Source organism: Rhamphochromis sp. 'chilingali' (genome assembly GCF_963969265.1).
Source record: "Rhamphochromis sp. 'chilingali' genome assembly, chromosome: 1".
Taxonomy (NCBI): domain Eukaryota; kingdom Metazoa; phylum Chordata; class Actinopteri; order Cichliformes; family Cichlidae; genus Rhamphochromis; species Rhamphochromis sp. 'chilingali'.
In genome coordinates, this window is record NC_137929.1 from 62,067,479 (window position 1) to 62,091,330 (window position 23,852).

At 41.3% G+C, this 23,852-nt stretch overlaps 1 protein-coding gene across 5 annotated transcripts in view; it reads right to left on the minus strand.

Moving 5' to 3' along the window:
* LOC308410630 (polymeric immunoglobulin receptor-like) overlaps positions 1-23,644 on the minus strand; it is a 35,629-nt gene extending 11,985 nt beyond the window's left edge. For 2 of the 5 annotated variants that reach the window (XR_013974216.1, XM_080904120.1), the window contains exons 1-5: positions 22,823-23,644; positions 20,411-20,743; positions 18,086-18,418; positions 14,384-14,722; positions 11,864-12,193 (exon numbers count right to left, since the gene is read on the minus strand). Coding sequence is in view for 3 of the 5 variants with exons in the window: in XM_080904120.1 (XP_080760246.1) it covers positions 11,864-12,193; positions 14,384-14,722; positions 18,086-18,418; positions 20,411-20,743; positions 22,823-22,886 (1,399 nt within the window). In the remaining 2 variants the exon portion in view is untranslated. Of the gene's footprint in view, positions 1-2,391; positions 3,095-3,741; positions 4,466-11,863; positions 12,194-14,383; positions 14,723-18,085; positions 18,419-20,410; positions 20,744-22,822 lie in introns of those variants that run through there. The other 3 variants (XR_013974217.1, XM_080904119.1, XM_080904121.1) reach the window with 3 other exon arrangements.
* Between the last annotated feature and the right edge of the window lie 208 nt (positions 23,645-23,852).

The window sequence follows — 23,852 nt, forward strand, 5'->3', positions numbered from 1 at the left end:
GTTATCTGGCTTCATGGACAGATAGAGCTGGGTGTCCAGTTGTAGACGATGATGCTTGAATTCAAACAGGCACACAATATGAAAGATGAGGAAAATCCCTGAGCACTGTGCAGAGGACTCTGAGGACTGAGACGCATGTTGTCATGCATGTGATAATATGACAACAGGACGGCCCTGAGCCCTTAGAGGACGACACAAAGCTGAGTGTTTATCTGCACGTCTCAAACACGCCTCCATTTGTCTGCAGGCTGAGTGATCTGACTGAGCTCAGCCTCCATTTTCTACAGGGAGACGCTCAGAGGGGCTTTCACTTTCATTTCACAGGAACAGCTTTGCTTCTGTTTTACATGCAGGTGCTGCACAGAACACACCCTGTTCAGTCTGTTTGTGTGACTGACTGCAGCTCAGACTAAAGGCTGGATCAGCTGTTCAACAGCTCAGCAGTTTGTAGTTTGTTTTCATTTTGCCCCGCCTCTGTCAGTGCGCCCCAGGGCCGCTGTGGCTACAATGTATGTCTGCCTTGCCATCACCAGTGTGTGAATGGGTGGATGACTGAATATAGTGTAAAGCGCTTTGGGGTCCATAGGGACTAGTAAAGCGCTATAGAAATTCAGACCATTTACCGTTTATGTAAACACCAAACAAAGTCCTGCACACAGTGAGTTTAGTGCACTGGGTGTGTTGTCTGTTAGTAATCGTGTTGAACATTATAAAAGTGTCACAAAAGGTTGATTCTGTTTATCTGGACGCATTCAATTGGAGAAATGCTTTGTCACTCTTCCAAGTGATTTCTTCAGTTCCATTCGATTCCTTCTTGTGGGACATGCATGGAACAATTCACCCAGGAGGCATCCTCGTCAGATGCCCAAACCACCTCAACTGGTTTCTTTCGATGTGAAGGAGCAGCAGCTCTACCCTGAGCCCCTCCAATAGCCAAACTGCTCACCCTATCTCTAAGGAAGAGGCCAACCACTCTTTGGAGGAAGCCCATTTCTGCCACTTCTATCCACAATCTCAATCGCTATCCGAAAGAATAATGATCATTGATCAATGACCATTTAATCAGTGGCCATGTGTACCATTAACAGAGAGAGTTGTGGAATAGCTGCAATCACAGCATTGTAAAATCAACAAATCAGTTTATTTCTAAGCTCAGTTGATCTGACTGAGTGATCTGAGTGAGCTCAGCCTTCACTTTCTACAGGGAGATGTTGTTTTCAGGCACAGAAGTAAAGACATGTTTACCCTCAGTTACAGAGGAAGACGTTGCTCTAAGGCACTTCAGAAACAGAGGTTTGTCTGTTATTGGAGGGACAAAAACAATGAAAAGAGAATTCAACAGGTACATGTAAATCTTTATTAACACTTACACACTTACATAGTGCTCATATTTCATTCAATCACAGAAGGAATTCACTGATTGTCATTGTCTTTAAAAAACAAACTCTTATAAGGCACACATGAACTGAGAAAAACCCCACAAACACCAAGAGGACGTTTCAAGAAGGCCACAGAGAGAAGAGTACAGAAGTGGAGCAGTTCAGTGATGTAGGTGGAGGCGTCACACAATCAGGCCATGAAAATATGAACCATGATTTGAACCTGAAACAGTGCAGAAGCTCTAACAGTGGAGAGATGTTTGGAGTTAAAGCTTTGGTCAGACCAGAGATCAGAGCATCAGTTCATCACACTGTCCTCACTGCTGTAATATTAATGCCACACTGTTGTTCTTTCATGTGCTGATGTGATGTACTCATGTTTACATGTTAGTGTTACTGACCATTAAGTTCTGTAGGAACCACACATTAACACACAGCATACACGGATAAATAAAAAACACCCGTTGATGTCTTTGGACTGTGGGAGGAAGTCAGAGACCCAGAATCCACTTCAGGAGATACATGTATGACCTTTGTTCCTCATGCGCTCCATGTGTTACTTTACTAATTCACAGGGGGAGTCTGTTTCTGTGGGCAACAGGATGACTGTGACCTCCGACACTGCTGTCTCATTACAAATCCACACAAACATGATGTGTATATTTATACATTATGAGTGGCAATTTTCCCTAAAATCACAATGTTTCTAACTTGAGCCAAACTGGTGGATCTGAAAATCCATCTAAACAAATGAGTCAAACTTCACCCAAAAGAGCATCAGTGTACAAAAGTTTGCATCATCTATACAACAGTATAAATGTGACAATATGTTTCATATTTTTGAGTCTTATGGGTCTGTTTATGAAAAGTAATCAGGTCTCAACCCAGCAAAGTTGTTCAGGATGTTTTGCTGGTGTCAAAGGTCAAAGCAGTTTAAATCTGACCTGAACAGTGTGACATGTTAAAGAAAAGTTGAAGAGGTTGTCAAACTTCTCAGTGCAGGATCAGAGAGAGACGTTAACAGTTTGTACAATCTGTTAAATTGGGTAAGATTGGTTTACAAACTAAAAACAATGTCAGACAAAGAGATGATTTTTATACAAAGTGTTTTCCAGTGGACTGTACTTAAAGAAGAAAAAGTCACATGAAGCTAATAAACAATCACACCAACATAAAATAGTTAATTTGTCTAACCTGAAGCTCCAACACTCACTGACTCTGAGATCAGAAATTCATGTGTGTTTGTAACACAGTTTGACTTTGTGTCAGTAAATCTCATGAACAGCCTGAAGATGAATAAACTGTAGTTCAGAGTCACTGACAGACAGCACAGACACACACTGTTGGTCTGTGTCTGAACATGATGATCAGCAGAGATGTTTAATATATTCAGCCGTCTGATGGATGTTCAGAAGAGATTATTTATGTCTGTCCTCAGATCGCCTGATTCACAGTTCAGCTGTGGAGACTGAAGACGAAGATCAGCATCATCAGTTTTTTCTGTCCTTGATCATCTTTCTTTCTTCAGTAACTGTGACTTCTTGGAACAGCAGGCGGAGACTCAGAATTCGGCTTTGAAAACTTTGCAGAACCTCATACCTGTTTGCGACGTTTGATTCTCTGTTTTTGTATTTTTGCCCATATCCATAAAATAATAAGAGGAAGAAGAATTCCCAGAAAAACTATCATCCATACCGGATATCTTCCCGACTGATCTGCAGGTGAGAAACAGGTGTCAGCTGTCAGGTAGGTGATGAGTGAATAATAGAATAGAATTATTTTCCTCATCTAGTTCAGAAGACTAGGTTAATAAATTCATTCACAATATGTATTAAGTGAGAAAATGTTTATACTGGGGGATTTTCTGTGCGTTTAATTTAAAAACAGGAAACACATGATCTGACCAAAACTGAAGCCTCCATCTTGTTTTTACCATAAAAGAAAAAAATGAAAATAAAATTACAACTTAACAGGTCTGACAGCTCCTTCGAGGTCAGAGGTCATGTTTGTTTCATCCAGCTGTTCTATATAATTTGACCTGTTTGACTGCAGATCTGTGAGAGCTCATTAAAACATGTTTGAGACTTTTGGAAGGTCAAATCCTCGAGTCTCTGAAAATGTGTTTATTTATTATGAGGCTGAAACATCTGAACCTGTTCAGATTCGATGATAACAGCTCTGTCACACCAACCAAACTACACTGTACACAATTTACAACCTTTATGTATGAAGCACTTCAAATAATAAGATAATAATAATAATAAATAAAATAGTGAGAACTGACAGACTGCTTTCAAAAATATAGCTAAAAGATGACTTTCCCAACTCTCAGAGAGCTCAGTGTGATCATTAACTCATCATTAACATTATTGAATTCATTTCTGAATTCATTTCTGTAAAATTTGCACTATTTAATTCAGTTACACAAACAAACTGAATTGAGGCTTTTATGGAATTTACTGTGAATAATAAGTTAGTACAAAGATCAGCTTGTTTGTTCTCAACTGTGAATGAATAAAATTAATTAATTTAACTTTGCACAGTGGCATGGTGGTTAGCATTGTTGCCTCACAACACCAATGCTAACCACCAAGAAAGTCCCGAGTTCAATTCCACCATCAGATGCATGTTTGCATGTTTTCCCCATGTTTGCGAGGGTTCCCTCCAGATACTCCGGCTTCCTCCAACAGTCCAAAGACATGCACTTAGTGGGGATTAATTAAATAGTGGGGTTAATTGGAAACTCTAAATTACCCATAGCTGTGACTCTGTGGTGCCCTCAGCTATCTTTTACGGTGTGGTCTGCTGGGATGGCAGCATCTCTGCTGGGGACAGGAAGAGACTGAACAGGCTGATCCGGAGGGCCAGCTCTGATCTAGGATGCCCTCTGGACCCAGTGGAGGTGGTGAGTGACAGGAGAATGGTGACTAAGCTGTCTCTGCCTCATGAAGGAGACTCTGACAGCACTGAGCAGCTCCTTCAGTGGTTGCGGCACCCACGATGTGAGACGGAGAGCTTTCGCAGGTCTTTCCTCCCCACTGCTGTCAGACTCTACAACATGGTCTCTGCAGATGACCACACACGTGCTGACAGACACACACACACACACACATCCCATACACAAATGTAAATCTCGCCCTTTCTCCTTAATGTGCAGTGGCACACCAAGTGCAGTTTTCTCTATGTAACAAAGTATTTTATTCTATTTGTATAGTACTTATTCTATTGTATATACACTGAACAAAAATATAAACAGGGTAACATAAGTGGTACATAAGTGGTCCGCAGATGTGCATGCGCTTTCAAAGTAAATCTTTAAGAGTTCTAAACAAATGTCTGTCCTCCGGAAAATCTTATGTACGCAAACACGCGTTGCAACTTCTTATCTGGTGCGTGCCTTTTATTTTGAAATGCACCTGCGGACCACTTATGTGCACTCCTGAATCCGATTGTTCAGTGATGACGTGAGGAATCCTACTTCCGGGCCTAAAGTAGTCTGCGTTTAATATGACTTTTGTGTTGTTAACATGTTTAATGTCATGTCAGTGATCACTGTTGACCTCCCTCGGCTTTCATTACCGCTAATCATTTATTTAAGCTAATTTTTTTAAAACCTTAGGATGTAACTACAGCCCAGCCCATGCAGCAGTATATGAATGACTAACCTCATATTGTGGATGGATTATCTCAGTTGTTCTCCTGGCTGAAGTTTGGTCCTTTTACAGCATCCTGCCACGTGATTACATTTGTTCCTGACCACCGAGAACACTCGCGTTAACTTTTATCGAGTGGAAAAAAAGTTAGCTTGTTTATATTATGCTAACGTAGCTGTGTCGCTAGCGGTCACGTAGCACATCATTATATACCAGCTAGCCCAACTTCAGTAACCCTACAAACATCACTGCTGTTTAGCTTTCTGCCTTCATTTTTAGGTGTTATATTTGACAGTTCAATGTCTCCTGAGAAACACTCTAAACAACTTGTCCGGAACTGTTTTTATCATCTAAGAAACATTTCTAAACTCAGGCTGCTGGTGTCAAAGGCAGAACTTGAGATGATTATTCATGCTTTTATCTCTTCTTGTTTGGATTATTGTAACGGTCTTTTTACGTGTCTCAACAAAACAGCTCTGGATCGCCTTCAGTCTGTACAGAATGCAGCGGCAAGACTTTTAACTGGTACAAACAAGAGGTCACACATTACTCCAGTTTTGGCTTCTCTTCATTGGTTGCCTGTAAATTTTAGGGTTCATTTTAAAATTTTAGTTGTAACTTTTAGAGCTCTGCACGGTGAAGCTCCCCAGTATATCTCTGACCTGTTGAAACCTCATGCTTCATCCCGAGCACTTAGGTCTTCAAGTCAAAGGCTACTGGTGGTCCCACGTACTAGGTTTAAAACACGTGGGGATCGGGCTTTTCAGGCACTGGCACCTAGGCTGTGGAACTCTCTGCTGTTGTCTTTACGCTGTCTAGACTCTACTGACTCCTTTAAAAAGCAGCTGAAGACATTTTTATACAAACAGGCTTTTAATTAATTTTAACTTGTATGTCTGATCTTATTGTAAAGCACTTTGTGATTTTTATCTGTGAAATGTGCTATATAAATAAATTTTACTTACTTACTTACTTCATTTATGTTGGAAGTGATAACAGAGCTGTACGTTTTAATTTGTTTCCAAAACCCTGCAGTCAGGACATGCTATATTGTATTTAGATAGAAGCTAGCGAGCTAACTCCCTGCTAACTTCTAACTCCGTTAAATGTCATAAATTCCGTTTTCATGGATGCCTGGATGTTAAACTCAATTGTTACACCTGGTAGAGCAGAACGCTGATCATTTTATTAAAGATGAAAGACTTTAGACAGTTTTTCAACTCTCAGTAATGCCATAGTGATCGTTTGATATATGGACCTGCAGCGGAGTTTAGACCCAGACACGGCTAGTGACGTCAGACTGAACAACCGGATATAAACGCAACACTTTTGTTTTTGCTCCCATTTTTCATGAGCTGAACTTAAAGATCTGAAACATTTTCTACATACACAAAGGACCCATTACTATAAGATATTGTAGTGAGAACTTCTCGTTTGCTGACATAATCCACCCCACCTCACACGTGTGGCATTTCAAGGTGCTGATTAGAAAGCATGAATATTGTGTATTGCACAGGTGTGCTGCCCACAATAAAAGGCAACTCTGAAATATGCAGTTTGATCACACGGCATCTTAAAACTCTCAAGAATGAGATTAAGTTGCTAAACCCTGACGTCTGACATGCCAAATGAGTTAGTTTAGCTGTAAACTTTGGTGTGTAAATGCATAGAGTGAGGAATTTATTGACAGTGGGGGTATGCCTGTCATAAAATGCGTAGTAAGAGCTGCCTCAGCCAGATAAACAGGAAGTCACAGTTATAAGCCTGGGGTTCAGCCTGGGGAGATCGTCCTCGCCATAGAGTGAGAGCGCTCCAGAGGGTGTGTAAAAAAAAAGAAAGAAGAAAACATCCAGTGCACTATATGAAGTTGTGGTTTAAGGAAAGGTGTTTGTTGAATAGAGTAGTGTGAACTTTAAGAAAAACTGAGGAATGCAGTGAGAAGAAGTGTGTGTGTGTTGCTGTGGTGTCCCCCAGGGATCTGTGTTAGGCCCTACCCTGTTCTCACTGTATATGCTTCCTTTAAGTGTCATTTTTGAGAAATACCACATTGCCTTTCACTATTATGCCGATGACATCCAGATCTATTTTGAGCTGAATGATGATCTAGCTATGTCCGTGAGTAACTTTCGAGAGTGCATGTGTGAGGTCAAGCAATGGCTTCTGGCAAATTTTCTTATCCTTAACGATAAGAAAACTGAAATTATGATCTTTGGCAGTGACGCTCTTTGTGCCAAACTTCATGATGCTTTTGGCTTCCTCACTAGTTCTTTCCCTGACACTGTTAGGAATTTGGGTGTGCTACTTGACAGCTCATTTAAACTTGATAAACAAGTATCCGCTGTCGTCAGATCTAGTTTCTACCAACTTCGCCTTATTTCCAAGGCCAAACACTACATCCCGCACAATGACTTGGAAAAGCTTATCCATGCCTTTGTAACGTCAAGACTAGATTACTGTAATTCACTTTATTATGGTCTCCACTCTACCCTTTTACATAGATTACAGACAGTCCAGAATGCCGCTGCACGCATTCTAACTAAAACTAAGAAGTTTGCTCACATTACTCCCGTCCTTGCTGATCTGCACTGGTTGCCTGTGAAATTTCGTATTCAATTTAAAATTCTGTTGTTTACTTTTAAAATTACTAATAACACAGGGCCAAGTTATCTTAAGGAACTCTTAAATTCATATCTTCCTACGAGGGCCTTAAGATCTTCCTCACAGTCATTGTTGGTTCAGCCCAGATCTCGCTTGAAGTCTAGAGGTGATCGAGCGTTTGCTCTAGCTGCACCTGAGCTGTGGAACAATCTCCCGATTGGCATCCGGGCGTCTGATTCTATTCAATCTTTTAAATCACGGCTTAAAACATATTTGTTTGAACTTGCTTTTTCTACTAGTTAAATTCTCGCCTCGCTTCTAGTGAGTTATTCTATTAATGTGTCTGGTTGTTTTGCGTTGTCCTGCGCTGTCAATGTTTTCTATCACGGTTTGATGGTACAGCTTTACTCTGCTATAGCTGTGTGCTATAGTTTATTCTTATTAGTGGTTTTTACCTGTGAACATAATCCCACACTTATAGGACTCCGATGTTTTAGTGTAAATCATTTTATTGTTTTATTGTTTTATGTAAAGCACTTTGGCATGCCCCTGGCTTTTAATGTGCTCTATAAATAAAGATTGTTGTTGTTGTTGTTGTTGTTGTGTAACAGGGAGTGAGAGTGTGTGTGTTCACAGCTCGATGGAAATCGGCTGATGTGTGTAGGATGAATGATTGGGCCGCGATTTTTCTCAGATTATTGGGTTTTGTTTTATTACAGTGGAACCCCAATTTACGAAATTAATCTGTTCCCGAGGGTCTTTCGTAAGTCGAAAATTTTCGTAAATCGAAACCAAGGGGTTGTCACATAATTCGAAAGGCATCTGGGACACTGACCACATCAGATGGTATGTCCCTGTGTCTAAAATGATTGAATCGTTACAATCTATTCTAAAATTATAAAGAATTGTTTTAAAAAAAACTTTTGTAATTACATCATATTGCTGGCAGTGGAAACTTCAGTGGCACGAGAAGTTCTGCAGCCAGCAATAAACATGAGGGGACTGATTGGGTTAACAATGGGGTTGTTTGTAGTCAAGACCGCCTAAACCAAGACAATACCAAGACCAAGACAGACAGAGACAAAAACGTCTTTAAACTGCAGCCAGATGCTGCTTCGTTTACGGGTTTCAGGCATATTTGTGTGTTTTTGCAATGCACTCGCACAGCCCTCACTCGTGTACTGAGAGGACGCACACTCAACTTGACTGTCGCATCTCTCACCCTCTCTGTTTTTCACACAATGATATTATCCTATATCCTCGCATGTGACTGGCCACAATATGGAGGGATTGGAGCATAGCTGAGCTGTGTGAGAGCTGAGCAGCGAAAGGAAATTAAGTGAGGAGCCGTCTCTCGCTCAATGCGAGTCGACTCTTCTGATTCACTATAAAGCACTCTCTAAGCACGGCTCTTAGAGCTGATGCTTTTGCGCATGACACATTATCGAACGTTACGTTGTTTGTCATGGATATTGTCAACTCCAAATCTCGCGACCACTATGTCGATCTGAGACAGCGAGACCCAGACAGTGAAACCAAGACAAGACAGAGTGATCCAAGACCAAGACCAAAGTCTGTTGAGACCAAGAGAAGACCAAGACCACGTAAAAGTGACCGGTCTCGAGACATCCAACTCTACAATGGGGACAAAAGTTTGACTGACTTGATACTGATACGCAAGATTGCACCTGCTCCACCCAGACAGTGGGAAAGGGGTGCATGTATGTAGGTTTTATTTTGTTTTGGGTTTTTTAACAGGAGGAGGAAAATTAAGGCAACATCCTAGGTTCACATCAGCTTGTGGGCCCTGCAGACTTTAGTTGCCACTTATCTTTGCTACTGATTTTTTGTGAAGGAAACGGTGTTCTTACTGGCTGCGTGGTTAGTTATGGTATGACACTGTATTGTTGGAAAATGTCATGTTACAGGGAGGAAAATGTAATGTGAAAATATACTGTGTTGAAACCAGTGTCACTCCTTTCACAGCAGCAGCAAATTGTTAACTTCATGATTTACAGCAGCACCTCTGGAATCTGTTTATCCAGGCCTGACATCCAGGACTCTAATGTTGTTTTTACTCTAAGAGTCCATCTGGGGGATTTGGCATCCAGCAGACAGACATAGGTTTAATAAAGCAGAATGTGCAGTAATTACAGGAAGTTTTATTGTACTATGTATTATTATATCACTATTTATCTCGTGTCGCTGAGCTCATAGCATTAAACAAGTGAATGACGTATTTAAAGAACAGTCACAATGTATAATGTGTTGGCATAAACATATGGGATGATCTAGGATTTGGGCAAATTATGGCAACAGTAGTGGTTTAATTTTCTGGGGAAATAAATTGCACAACACAAACTGGTGACTGTAGTGTCGGATGCCTCATTACTCTTCTGACCTCCAGGTGTTTGCATATGTGAAGCTCATATGAACTGACAGAGTTTGTTTTGAGGCAGTCGTGGTGTGGATGCAAGCTCCAGGCGGAGCCAGGAGTTAGACATACTTAACATGAAATTCATACTGATTTTATTTTCTAACACGGGTTTACAGGCGTGGCGCAAAGCTACTTCAGAGGAAAATTTCTGATGTTGGTTGGGAAATAATGTAACTAACCTTTTTCCTTTTTATTCTTCTAGTTCTGGTGAATTGACACATGGGGGAAACCATGTGTCAAAAAGGGGAGGTCAGCTTTAATATAAAACAGTGTTTTCCAGGATGATTTCTTTATGACTACTGTGATTTGTGTGATTAGCAATTCATGCACAAGCAGTGTTGGGGAGTAACGGAATACATGTACCGGCGTTACGCATTTTAAATACTAAATATGAGTAACTGTATTCCGTTACAGTTACTATTTTAAAGGGTGGCTTTTACAATGCAGATACTCAGTTGAAATAAATGGATTACTTGGCGGTCTTTTCCTGTTTCATATGTTAGGCTATGCCCTCTCTATTTTTGATAATTCCACACCAGTGGAAATCCAAACAAAACATGCATTAAGAGGCCCTAATGCCTGTGTCTCAATCTCGTGGCCCATGTCATCTCTATTTACGGACCGCATAATGACATGAAGAAATAATTTTGAAAATTATTATTCAAACAAATTTTTTAATATGAAAGCAATAGGCAGAGTGTTACAGGCATCGCCCTAAAGAATGTAGCCTCATGGGCAGTAGTCCGTGCTGCAGGGAGAATGGACTGCCATACTCGTTATGTGTCTGTGAGTGAGGAAGGGAAAAAAAGGGGAGTGGAAAAGTGTGAGTTGCCACGATTCCACTTGTAGTCTAAAGAGGTAGCTGGTCTTATTACCTGTTTTATTTTGTGACAAATGTAGCTCCTAGGCACATCTCTTTTATCCTGACGTTATTGGAAATTACAGCTGATTATGATTATTCCAACCTAACCCATTTCCTACTTGTTATGTGTCAAATGTAAATAGTCTGGTGTGTACTGTTTCTAAACAAAATGTTTATTTATTGTTTGTAAATGCATTAGATATTTGAATCTGTTAAAATACAAATAGGTTACAATAGTAATATAAGCGGGTTAATCGCAGTGTTAACAGTACTGCACAGAAATGTTATTGATGCTGAACAGCAGCAGAATGTAATTACAGATTTATTGTAAATAAGGATAAAAGACAATTATTTTGTAAGTGTATACTTGTGAGAAAAACCAGTTGAACAGTTGAACATATGGACCTGATTGAATGTGTTTTTGGTGTTAAAAGAGAAATGTGTGTGTCTAAATGAACAGAAAAGAACACAGTGCAATTCAGTTAATAAATCAGACGAAGGAAGAGCCTGCAGACCGAGCGCAACTCATGTCTCCAAACTCTGCTTTTCTGTTTATAAACAGACCCTATAGAAGGCCTGTAACAAACAGTAATAAATCACACAGCAATAGTACATTCATGTAGTTGTAAAAAGCATGATAATATATTAAGTAATCCAAAGTATTCAGAATACGTTACTGTCATTGAGCCTGTTTTGTGCAGTAACAAAACAGGCAGCACTGAAAGCAGCTCTAAGTGTTTGTGTTGTTCAATGATTTGTGCACAACAACAACAATGGGACCTCTCTCATCCATCAGTCACCATGTGGACATTTTTCTGACACACTTTGAAGCTGATGGACGTTTTGTGTCTGCACTAAGTACGTTTTCACCAGCTATGGCACCGCAGGATTCACTTTCACAGACTCACACACACACTCAGCTCTACTCACTCACCTGTAACACTCAGGTAAACAATGTTGATGGGCTCCCATGAGTCTTTTTCTGCCACACTGACACCACACACGTATGCTCCAGTGTCATTAATCGTCACATCCTTCAGAATCAAAGACACGTCTCCATCCTTCATCTGTCTGTCCCGTAGATACACCCGGTTCTTAAAAGATGGATGCTGGAAAATTGGAACAAATTGACCATTCTGGTATGAAAGGACATTTCCTGACTTTAGATCAGCTTTGGTCCAATTTACAGCTGTAATTTTGCTGTTTGGAGCTCGACATGGGAGAGTGACGTTCTGTCCAGACTCAGTTTTGAGAATTTTGGGGTCTGAAAGAGGAAACAACACAGAGCAGAGAGGTTAAAGGTCAAAGTACAATTATGATCAGAATGACTTACTTTAAATATTTTGTTCATTTCTTTTGACATATGAGTTTTTAGTCATGTTGGATTTAATGAACCTCTGAACATCCAGCAGGTCACCAGTGACCCACTGAGGGGGAATTTTAGCCTCATGCTAAACATGCAAAGTGTCAGAAACTACAAGATGTTAGCTTCCACAGAACAACAACATGTGTAGACAAATTAACATAAAAAGCATTTAAAAAAGGTTATGTTGTGTTTTTAACTATTTGCCTGTCTACGAGAGGTCTGTTTGTAGAGTTGTCATGGTGATGAGTAGACCTTGCGTTTTGGGGGTATACTGTCCCTTTAAGAGCCACTTGAAGCCAGAGCGCGCATTTTATCAACTTTTCTTCTGACGATGCTGTCTGTGTTGAGCGCTCAGTGGATCTGTGTTTGACTACTCTGCCTAGGCTGCACTGTCGAGTGCAGATCCACTGAGCACAGCGTAAGCTAGCGAGACAGAAGCTAAGCTCGTTGCAACATGGCAACTGCCTCAACGCTACCCGAAACTGAACCTCCCCCATCCTCATTCAGATCTGGCGTTTGGAACTATCTTGGTTTTCATGTGAAGTATGAACCTGAAGGTAAGCGCGTCATGGACAAAAGTAAAACAGTATGTCGGATGTGCCATGCAATGCTCAATTGGTGGGGACTAGTGCATTAGCACAGTTAGTTCATTAAAATGTTTACGCCGTCCAGCCCCACGCACGGGGCGATCTGCAGCAACTCGTTAACTGAGATTTGCAGCGTTATGATGTTAATGTCATTTTAACGAGATTTACGCTGACAGCACTAGTGGGAACAAAACGAATATGACTGCACATTGACGCCAACATCATCCTAGTGCAAAGACAAGTGGAAGCAGACAAAAACAACAAGCATGCATGCTACAAACTTTACCCGAGTCATTTAGACAGCCGTTAGCACACGATTCTCCTTATGGGGACCTGATATGTTTAATATGCTGCTGAGAATATAGCCCAGAAGAAGCGTATAGTATAGCTTTTATTTTGGAAAGAGCCATTTCTCTGTAATAAACTCTCTTTTCCAAAGATGAGTGATTTCTCGATCAGATAGATTCATTTTATTTTATTGTTTTGTTGATTCAGCAATATTAAATTTAAAAACTATACTTTTGAGTTAAAAATATATATTTATAATTTTAATAAATGACTAATTAAACCAGCATGAACATTCTTTTGTATCGAAAAAATATCGAACCGTGACACCAAAGTATCGAACCGAACTGAACCGTGAAATTTGTACATCGTTGCACCCCTACTGTTTACTGTTGTCACAGATCCTGAAAGACAGTTTTAGGCTGAGCCAGTGGAATAGTTCAACTTAAATGTTAAATGTTAAACTGTGCTTTTCTGAGTACAGTTGAATAATAAAACAACCTCACAGAAAAAGTATTTTCTGCATCTTGTCTCATTCCCCATGACCGAGCCAAATGTGCTGATAATAAGTGAACATAATGTGTGAGAGAAAGCAGCCTCTCATTTTAAGACACTGTGAGTCTCTGCATGCTGCCTTTATGGAGCTACAGCTGTTTGTATACACTGAACTAAAAGCTTTGTAGCTGCATACTGACTCCTGACACTACAACACATCACACTGACACACACATTACACTTCTTTGTCTCTGTCACAGCTGGATTACAGATGTTAAGTGTCCACTCAGCCTCGTGTCTCCTTCACACAAACAGATAAACTGAATCCAGATGAAAATAATCCTCCTGTACTTCTCAGATCACTTCTAAACTCAGTTTAGTTCAATCTCACCTGCAGAGATTCACTTTCACAGACTCACAACCACCAGCTTCACCCCTCCCCTCCCCCTCCAGCTGTAGGCTTTAACATTGAGTTTCCCCACACATGTTTACAGATGAGTTAGAGAGCAAGAGAAGAAGAGACGGATTCATAAATGTCTTTGTTTCTGCTCTAACCAAACAATGCTGCTCTACAACTCTAGACTACCAGCCACAAAGACAACAGCTGGAGAAACATCTGTCTACCTCTGACATCCACCAGCTCATCCATACAACAAACAAACATCAACAACCAGGAAGCAGCTTCACCTCTGATCACACACACTCAACTCTACTCACTCACCTGGAGGATCAACAACAATCAGATAAACAATGTTAATGGGCTCCCATGAGTGTTTTTCTGCCATGCTGACACCACACATGTATGCTCCAGTGTCATTAATCGTCACATCCTTCAGAATCAAAGACACGTCTCCATCCTTCATCTGTCTGTCCTGCAGATCCACCCGGTTCTTAAAAGATGGATGCTGGAAAATTGGAACAAATTGACCATTCCGGTATGAAAGGACATTTCCTGACTTCAGATAAGCTTTGTTCCACTGTACAACTCTGATGTTGCTGTTTGGAGCTCGACATGGGAGACTGACGTCCTGTCCAGACTCAGCTGTGAGAATTTTGGGGTCTGAAAGAGGAAACAACACAGAGCAGAGAGGTTAAAGGTCAAAGTACAATTATGTAGCTTCCTTTGACATTTGAGTTTTTAGTAATGCTGGTTTTCATGAACCTCTGAACATCCACCAGGTAGGGCTGTTCGATATAAAAAATATATATCGGATGTATTAAATCCAGTTCTTTGTATTCTTCAACGGCCAAGAAAGACACAGCTCAAAGTGGTCCAACTTAAAAAATGATCTTTAATTTTACATATTCCGGAATATGGAGACTGAGCACACAGACACGCCAGCCGAAGTCTCAGACAGAAAACAGGAAGCCTGATTATTTATATTCTTCCTTTAGACGTCACACACACTTTACGTTTCGATCAAACACTCTACTTAGTTTCACTTTCTGCCTGCAGCTCCTCATATTCTACAAAAACATGCAGTTTCCTGTCAGCCTGTGACCTAGTCAAGTCTGGGCCTCTCATAAAACAATCTAATCAGCAAATAAGTATTATGATTATATATTTAAATCCCAACAGATGACAATGTAAAAAGGTCTATCGTTTCATATTACTCTATCCCTTGCTTCATGGCGTCGCAAAATAAACTGTTTGCGGCAATATTTTTTTTCATCGTTTTGATGGTCACTGTAGAATTCATTTCTTAAAGTTCTCTCTTTCTCTTATATTTAAAATAACCACACTGCAGACAGACAAGCGACTGCTTTTATGTATTGTCGTTAGCAACAACACTCGCGTGACTCCGCCGTCCGCCTGTTTGTTTTCCACATAAACCTTTCACAATAAAGCTGAAGATCCTATTGAGATTTTTCAAAATAAAATGAATCACATGAAATAGTATGCAGAGTGTTTACGGATGAGAAGCAAAAAAAACCCGTCAGGTGCTAAAAAATAAACCTTAGAACCTTACACGCCGTGTAATAAACACTGACAAAGAAAAAAGCAACCATTTCAATGTCTACAAATGTATAGCTTCATGCTTTGGTCAAAACCCTTGACTCCAGGTACACCCAGCTGAAAACACTTCATGCAAGTCGAGTTGATCCGAGATTCACTGAATTTAGAGAAAATGTAACATTTTTGGGATATATATCGTTGTCAGGACAATAAATGTCTTATATCGGGTTATCAGATTTTGGTCATATCGCACAGCCTTACCAGCAGGTCACCAGTGACCCACTGAGGGTGAATTTTAGCCTCTTGCTAAACATGCAAAGTGTCAGAAACTACAAGATGTTAGCTTCCACAGAACAAAAACATGTGCTAACATGTGATAAAAGTAAACATAATCAGTGAGAGAAAGCACCCCTCTCACTATAATAGGGCTTTGGAGCGTGATGTCACGGGGGTGGGCGTGGAAAGGATTTTGGCCCGATCCGCCATTTTGGGGGTCTAAACAAAGCGCAAGCGAAAAAGGAGCGAAGGCACACACAACAGCCACCGTTCATATTTGCTGTGTGGTCGGCTGCAATGTTCGATCACACGACCGGCAAGAGAATAAGCTTGAAAAGGGTATGTCTTTTCATTCTTTCCCAACCTGGAAGCAACACGAGGCGGCTCGTGTATCGATGTTACCAAACGAAGGCGTCCAGCCTGGATAGCAGCTGTGAGACGAGCTGATATCCAGTTCTCTTCCATCTCCAGATATCTGTTGGTGCTCCAGACATTTTCATTCCGGTAAGTTCTAAATATGTTCATATCACTCTTTATAGCCTATTAGTTTTATTTTCTATGCGCTCTGAGCTCATAGCAGATTAGAACAAACATCCTACTGAGTGATTTTGCAGAACTACCTTCTATTTATAGAGTTGCTAATTATTTGGCATTATTTTAGCAAACCAGCCTATGAAATGGATGAAACACATCGTGACTGGGTTCCAGCGCTACACAAGGGACCTGCTTCAAACATACCACCATGCCAATCAGATTACTTCTCCTGTGTCAACAGGAGGAAACAGCCAGATATGCCAGAGCTGTAGCATTGGCCAAGCAGGGTCCAGGATGAATCTGGAAGAAATCTGGGGAATGGAGGATAATAGGCTAAGTTTCATCATCCGAGCCACATATGATGTGCTGCCTTCCCCCATAAATCTGTAGTTGTGTGTTGGAAATAACCCATCTTGCTCCCCGTTTACAGTCCCAGCAACACTCAAGCACATCTCTGTTGGTTGTAGGACTAGCCTTACTCAAGGCAGATACACATGGAGACACAACCAGGTCCTCAGAAGTCAACCCAGGCAGGGCCACCTGGGATGAGGGTGTCTAGTGATAATAGCCCAAACACCGGATGAATCTAAGGTTTACTACTGCTGATGTGTCCTAAAATTTTAATATTATAATCTAGGTCAGATTTCTAATCCCTGAATCTAATCAAGGAAGGTGTAGGAGCCATATGAGTTGTTCCTTCTGACTAAGTGGGTTGGTTTGTGGTCCACGTTTCCTCATAGCAGCCATCCCTCAAGACTTTCTCCATTTGAAGCAATGCATTATCAGGGATTGTAACATCAATTCTTTTGCTGAATAAGACACTGTGAGTCTCTGCATGCTGCCTTTTCTGTAGCTACAGCTGTTTGTATACACTGAACAAAAAGCTTTGTAGCTGTACACTGACTTCTGAAACTACTTAGCTTATTAAAAATGTGTGTGTCTGTAGTCTCAGTGACTACAGCCTGACTCTAAAGCTGAGTGTAAATGTGACCAGATGAAGTGTGAGGTTGTGAGAAAGTCTCTGACTGCATTCATAGATGTGTCCTTTCAGCTGCTCGCTCTGATCCAACCTTTGGTCTCTAAGAAGAGGCTTCAGGGAGACGTTTGCTACGTTGGACTGTAGGACCATCAGAAATGTGTACAGTAACAAAACAGGCAGCACTGAAAGCAGCTCTAAGTGTTTGTGTTGTTCAATGATTTGTGCACAAAAACAACAATGGGACCTCTCTCATCCATCAGTCACCATGTGGACATTTTTCTGACACACTTTGAAGCTGATGGACGTTTTGTGTCTGCACTAAGTACGTTTTCACCAGCTATGGCAGCGGCAGGATTCACTTTCACAGACTCACAACTACCAGCTTCACCCCTCCCCTCCCCCTCCAGCTGTAGGCTTTAACATTGAGTTTCCCCACACATGTTTACAGACGAGTTAGAGAGCAAGAGAAGAAGAGACTGATTCATAAATGTCTTTGTTTCTGCTCTAACCAAACAATGCTGCTCTACAACTCTAGACTACCAGCCACAAAGACAACAGCTGGAGAAACATCTGTTTACCTCTGACATCCACCAGCTCATCCATACAACAAACAAACATCAACAACCAGGAAGCAGCTTCACCTCTGATCACACACACACTCAACTCTACTCACTCACCTGGAGGAACAACACGAAGGTAGATGATGCTGAGTTTCCATGAGTGTTTTTCTTCCACGCTGACTCGACACACGTATGCTCCTTCATCATTAATCGTCACATCCTTCAGAATCAAAGACATGTCTCCATCCTTCATCTGTCTGTCCTGCAGATCCACCCGGTTCTTAAAAGATGGATGCTGGTACTCTGGAAAAAAGTGCTGATTCATGTACAAAAGCACATATTCATCTTCCAGGTCAGCTCTGCTCCACTTTACAACTTTGATCTTGTTAATTGGAGCTCGACATGTCAGAGTGACGTCCTGTCCAGACTCAGCTGTAATGAATTTATGGTCTGAAAGAGGAAACAACACAGAGCAGAGAGGTTAAAGGTCAAAGTACAACTATGATCAGAATGATTGACTTTAAATATTTTGTTTATTTCCTTTGACATTTGAGTTTTTAGTCATGTTGGATTTAATGAACCTCTGAACATCTGTCTCACCTGCTCTTGTTCATCTCTGTTCTGTTCCTCTCTCTGTTCCTCTCTCTCTCTCTTTGTGCTGACAATCATCAAATATACAGTTGAAACCAGATATTTACAAACTCTTCAGATAAAAACACTTTTTTAATTGTAACATCAAATCAGACTAAATGTTTTTTTTTAGATTGATAAATATAAAAACATATTTGTTAACTTTAAGAGTAAAGACAGAAACTATCTGTATTTCTTAATTGCAAATGGCACCAAATTGTATTCAAAATTGAGCCACACTTATGGAGCTCCACAATTCTGTTCCTGGTGTTTTGGTTGACATCTCTTGATTTTCCCATGTCACAGAAACAGGCTCTGTGTTTTGCCTTATATGCATCCACAGCTGTGCCACCAGTTTACTCACATGGACTCTACTAACCTATCAGAAGCTTCTTCAGCTCAGAATGGAATCGTCTGGAGTTTCTTATTAATTAACAAACTTAGTGTATATGTGCTCCTAAATTTGATGAAAAGTGATAAAAATAGACAGCTCTGTCTCTCTTTATTCTGACATTTAACTAATTCAAAATATATTTCAATATTTATCTAAAACAAAAGTTTACTCTAAATTGATGTTGTGCAGTAAAAATGTTTTATGTTTTCTCCCTAAAGTGTAAATATCTGGTTACAAATGTGAATATACTGCTGTGTACTGAAATCCCTCTTGTTTTGCATAGAAATATACTGAACAACATCCATCCATCCATCTTCATCCGCTTTATCCGAGGCCGGGTCCGAGACCTCCCTCTCCCCAGCCACCTCCTCCAGTTTATCCGGGGGAACAACATACAAAGCATAATATATAAAATAACATTTACCTGAGTTTTTCTTTGAAAGAACCCTCTAATGTCCATTCTTATATTTCAGTACATAACTGAAACCGATTTAGTCGGGGAGGGTAAGAACTGAAAATATGAAATAAACACACGTAAGCTAAGACTCTCTAAAAAAATAGCATTTGTTCGGCTTTTCATTTCGCCATTTGTTGATTCACTTGAAGAGCAAGTAACGTAATATGGGTCAAGTGATCAGTTTGATATCAATCTTTCGTGATGCACCGTCATATTTACATTATTTGTACGGTATGAATGATTTGCGTTGGTACCTGGTCAAACTTAAGCTCTCCTTAGTATGGCTGGCTCCGTTTCTCCAACAGCGCACTCACAGGCAGCAGCTGCCCCGCCCTCTTGCTCAGTCGCTTAGTGCCTGAGCTCGGATCATACCAATATCAGGGGGGGATTCACGCACAGTCCTAAATTCCCACAGTGTGCACTATGTGCTTCGAATATTGTGTGCACTTTTTGTTTTATACAGTTGTCAGCCAGGCATCTAACTATGAAAAAATTACACTCCAAAAGACCCCAGGCTTCTGACAAAACAACCTGGGTTTAAGCCCAGTAAGCCACCCCCACGCTCCGCCCCTGATACACACATGAGGTGATCAGGGGAAGTAAAGACGCATGAGGACACAGCTGACCAAAATGAAACATAATGACACAGGGGAAAGTAAAACTAACTACATGAACACAGAACACAAAATAAAATAGGAAACATGAAGACTTAGACAACACAAGCTTAACAGACCTAAAACACATGACAGAGTAGACAAGAACCCAAACACAGAAACCAAGGAGACAGATGATAAATAATCACAAACCTAAACATCCACTAAACCCTAAATAAGAATAACACGCAAACTTATAATCGCCAAACTAACATGAAAACTTCAAAAATTACAAAAATAAAACTCAAAATGCTGGGTCAGAGACCCAGCCTGTGACAGTTGGATCGTCCTACTCAATACTCACTTACCTGGAGGATCAACACTCAGGTAGATGATGGTGAGCTCCCATGATATTGCTTCTTCCATTAAGACACCACATTCATATCTTCCTTCATCATGAATCGTCACATCCTTCAGAATCAAAGACACGTCTCCATCCTTCATCTGTTTGTCCTGCAGATCCACCCGGTTCTTAAAAGATGGATGCTGGTTGACTGGAACAAAGTCACGAGTCCAATAGAAAAGAACATTTTGTGACTCCAGGTCAGCTCTGCTCCACTTTACAACTGTGATGTTGCTGTTTGGAGCTCGACATGTCAGAGGGACGTTCTGTCCAGACTTAGCTGTGATGAATTTATGGTCTGAAAGAGGAAACAACACAGAGCAGAGAGGTTAAAGGTCAAAGTACAATTATGGTCAGAATGATTGACTTTAAATATTTTGTTTATTTCCTTTGACATTTGAGTTTTTAGTCATGTTGGATTTAATGAACCTCTGAACATCCACCAGGTCACCAGTGACCCACTGAGGGGGAATTTTAGCCTCAGGCTAAACATGCAAAGTGTCAGAAACTACAAGATGTTAGCTTCCACAGAACAACAACATGTGCTGATAATAAGTGAACATAATGTGTTGTAGCTGTATACAGACTCCTGAAACTACAACACATCACACTGACACACACATTACACTTCTTTGTGTCTGTCACAGGTGGATAACAGATATTAAGTATACCCAGCCTTGTATGTCCTACACATACAAGCTGGACCAATACAAAAATTATCTGTTAGTTAATACCATCTAACCACCATCACCCTCCCCAATCCTGACTCAATGACCTTCATCACACCTCTCACCCCCCTTTCCTGCCCCCTAAAACTCAGAATATACACTCAGGATGTGAGCCGATTGTTTCAGAAACAGAAGCCTAGGAAAGCCACGGACCAGACTGTGTTTCACCCTCCTGCCTCAAAACCTGTGCTGAGCAGTTGGCTCCCATCTTTACTCGCATCTTCAACAGATCCCTGGAGCTGTGTGAAGTTCCCTCCTGCTTCAAACCCTCCACCATCATCCCGGTCCCCAAGAAACCTGCCATTACAGGACTGAATAATTATAGACCTGTCGCGTTGATGTACGTGGTCATGAAATCCTTTGAACATCTGATGTTAGCCCATCTGAAGGACATTACAGGCCACCAGTTGGACCCTCTGCAGTTTGCCTACTGGGCAAACAGGTCGGTGGATGATGTAGTAACATGGGGCTGCATTACATGTTGCAATGCCTAAACCACTCGGGAACTTATGCCAGGGTCCTGTTTGTGGACTTTAGTTCGGCTTTTAACACCATTGTGCCTGAACTTCTCTCCTCCAAACTCTCCCAGCTCAGCGTGTCACCAGCTACCTGTCAGTGGATCACCAGCTTCCTGACAGACAGAAAGCAACAAGTGAGGCTGGGGGAGATCACCTCTGAAACCCGGTCCCTCAGTATTGGTGCCCCTCAAGGATGTGTCCTCTCACCACTGCTGTTCTCCCTCTACACTAACGACTGCACCTCCAAGAACTTGGCTGTCAAACTCCTAAAGTTTGCAGATGACACCACTGTCATTGGCCTCATTCAGGATGGTGATGAGTCTGCATACCGGCAGGAAGTTGAGCGGCTGGTACTCTGGTGCAGTCAGCACAATCTGGAGCTGAACACTCTTAAGACTGTAGAGATGACAGTGGACTTCAGGAGACATCCCTCAACTCTGCTCCCCCTCACCATATCAGACAGCCCTGTGTCGACTGTGGAGATCTTCAAGTTCTTACCACCATCTCCTATGACCTGAGGTGGGAGACCAACATCTCCTCCATCCTCAAAAAGACCCAGCAGAGGATGTACTTCCTGAGACAACTGAGGAAGTACAGTCTTCCACAGGAGCTGCTGATCCAGTTCTACACTGCTTTCTAACATCTAAATCTCACGAAAAGGCTGAAATGGGAAAGTTAAGCAGAGCAGTAGACATGTTACAGATTGTAAGCGTGTTATCTTCTGCTGCTCCGACACTGAGATTGTTATAAATGTCTGCGTTTGTTGGTATTGTCAATGACTAACAAACAACCTGAGTCTAAAGCTGAGTTTAAAGTTCGTGCCTGGGGTCTCCTTCACACACACAGACAAACTGAATCCAGATGAAAATAATCCTCCTGTACTTCTTGTTATCTCAGAGAGAACCTATTTTGTTTATTTCCTTTGACATTTGAGTTTTTAGTCATGTTGGATTTAATGAACCTCTGAACATCCAGCAGGTCACCAGTGACCCACTGAGGGGGAATTTTAGCCTCATGCTAAACATGCAAAGTGTCAGAAACTACAAGATGTTAGCTTCCACAGAACAACAACATGTGCTGATAATAAGTGAACATAATGTGTGAGAGAAAGCTCTCACACCACAATCTCACCTGCAGAGACGAAGACAAGGACAAACAGCAAAGTGCAGCAGAGCAGCGCAGTGCCAGCAGCCATCTCTGTGTCAGTATTTGTGCTGATCCGACTCTTAGTTTGTTCTAAATGTCTGAGTCTGTCGGAGTTTTCAGTCAATAACAGAGCCTGACTTTAAATACTGACTACATCAGATTACATTTAAGCTTGAAATAAAGCTGAAAGTCTGCTCTGAAGAACAGATCTGACTTTCAGCGGCTCACTCGGACTTTGCGCTGTTTGTGGTCCATTCAAGAACCTCGGAAATCTCAGCTGTTTGGTGAACTAACAGGCCCACGTGACCCGGTGACGGTCACAGTGTAACAGCTGCCTGCTCAGTGTAACCAAACATCGTGGCGTTATTTGTGTCTGATCTGTGATGAAGCTTCTGCTGTGGATATGTGTTATCTCCTTAATGCTGGGCTTATACTGTGCGATTTTTGGCCCATTTGCGCGTCCGCAACTTCTCACACTGCGCACGCGCAAACACGTAAATGTCGGTGGAAGAAGACGGAGCAGCACGGCAGTGCAGCGTGTGATCCGGACACAAGCGATGGAGGCACAACTTATAGAACTTTGGAAAGCTCATCCGAGCCTTTTCGATGTGGCCTCACAAAATAATCACGACCACAACAACCGTGAAAATAGTTGGATAGACATTGCTGCTCAATCACAGCTGCCTGATCAATGTTTTTCATTAGCAATTCAGCAAAGTTGATGGCGGTGGTGTGTCTGTGTGAGAGAAAGATAGAGAGAGAGAGAGTGACAGATTTTCTGTTATAACCAAGGGTGTAGATTTGGCATGGACAGAAGGGACATGTCCCCACCAATAATTTGATCTCTGCGAGTAAAGAAATCAAACCCAATAGAAAGAAAAACCGATCTGTCAACGTCTCCTTCACCCAGCGGTACAGAAAGAGTTGAATTACGTTCTCTACTGGCGTCCTACGTCATGTGACAAATATGACCAATGTGATTGGCTGTGCCCTTCAGGGAGCTCTGTTTAGTTTT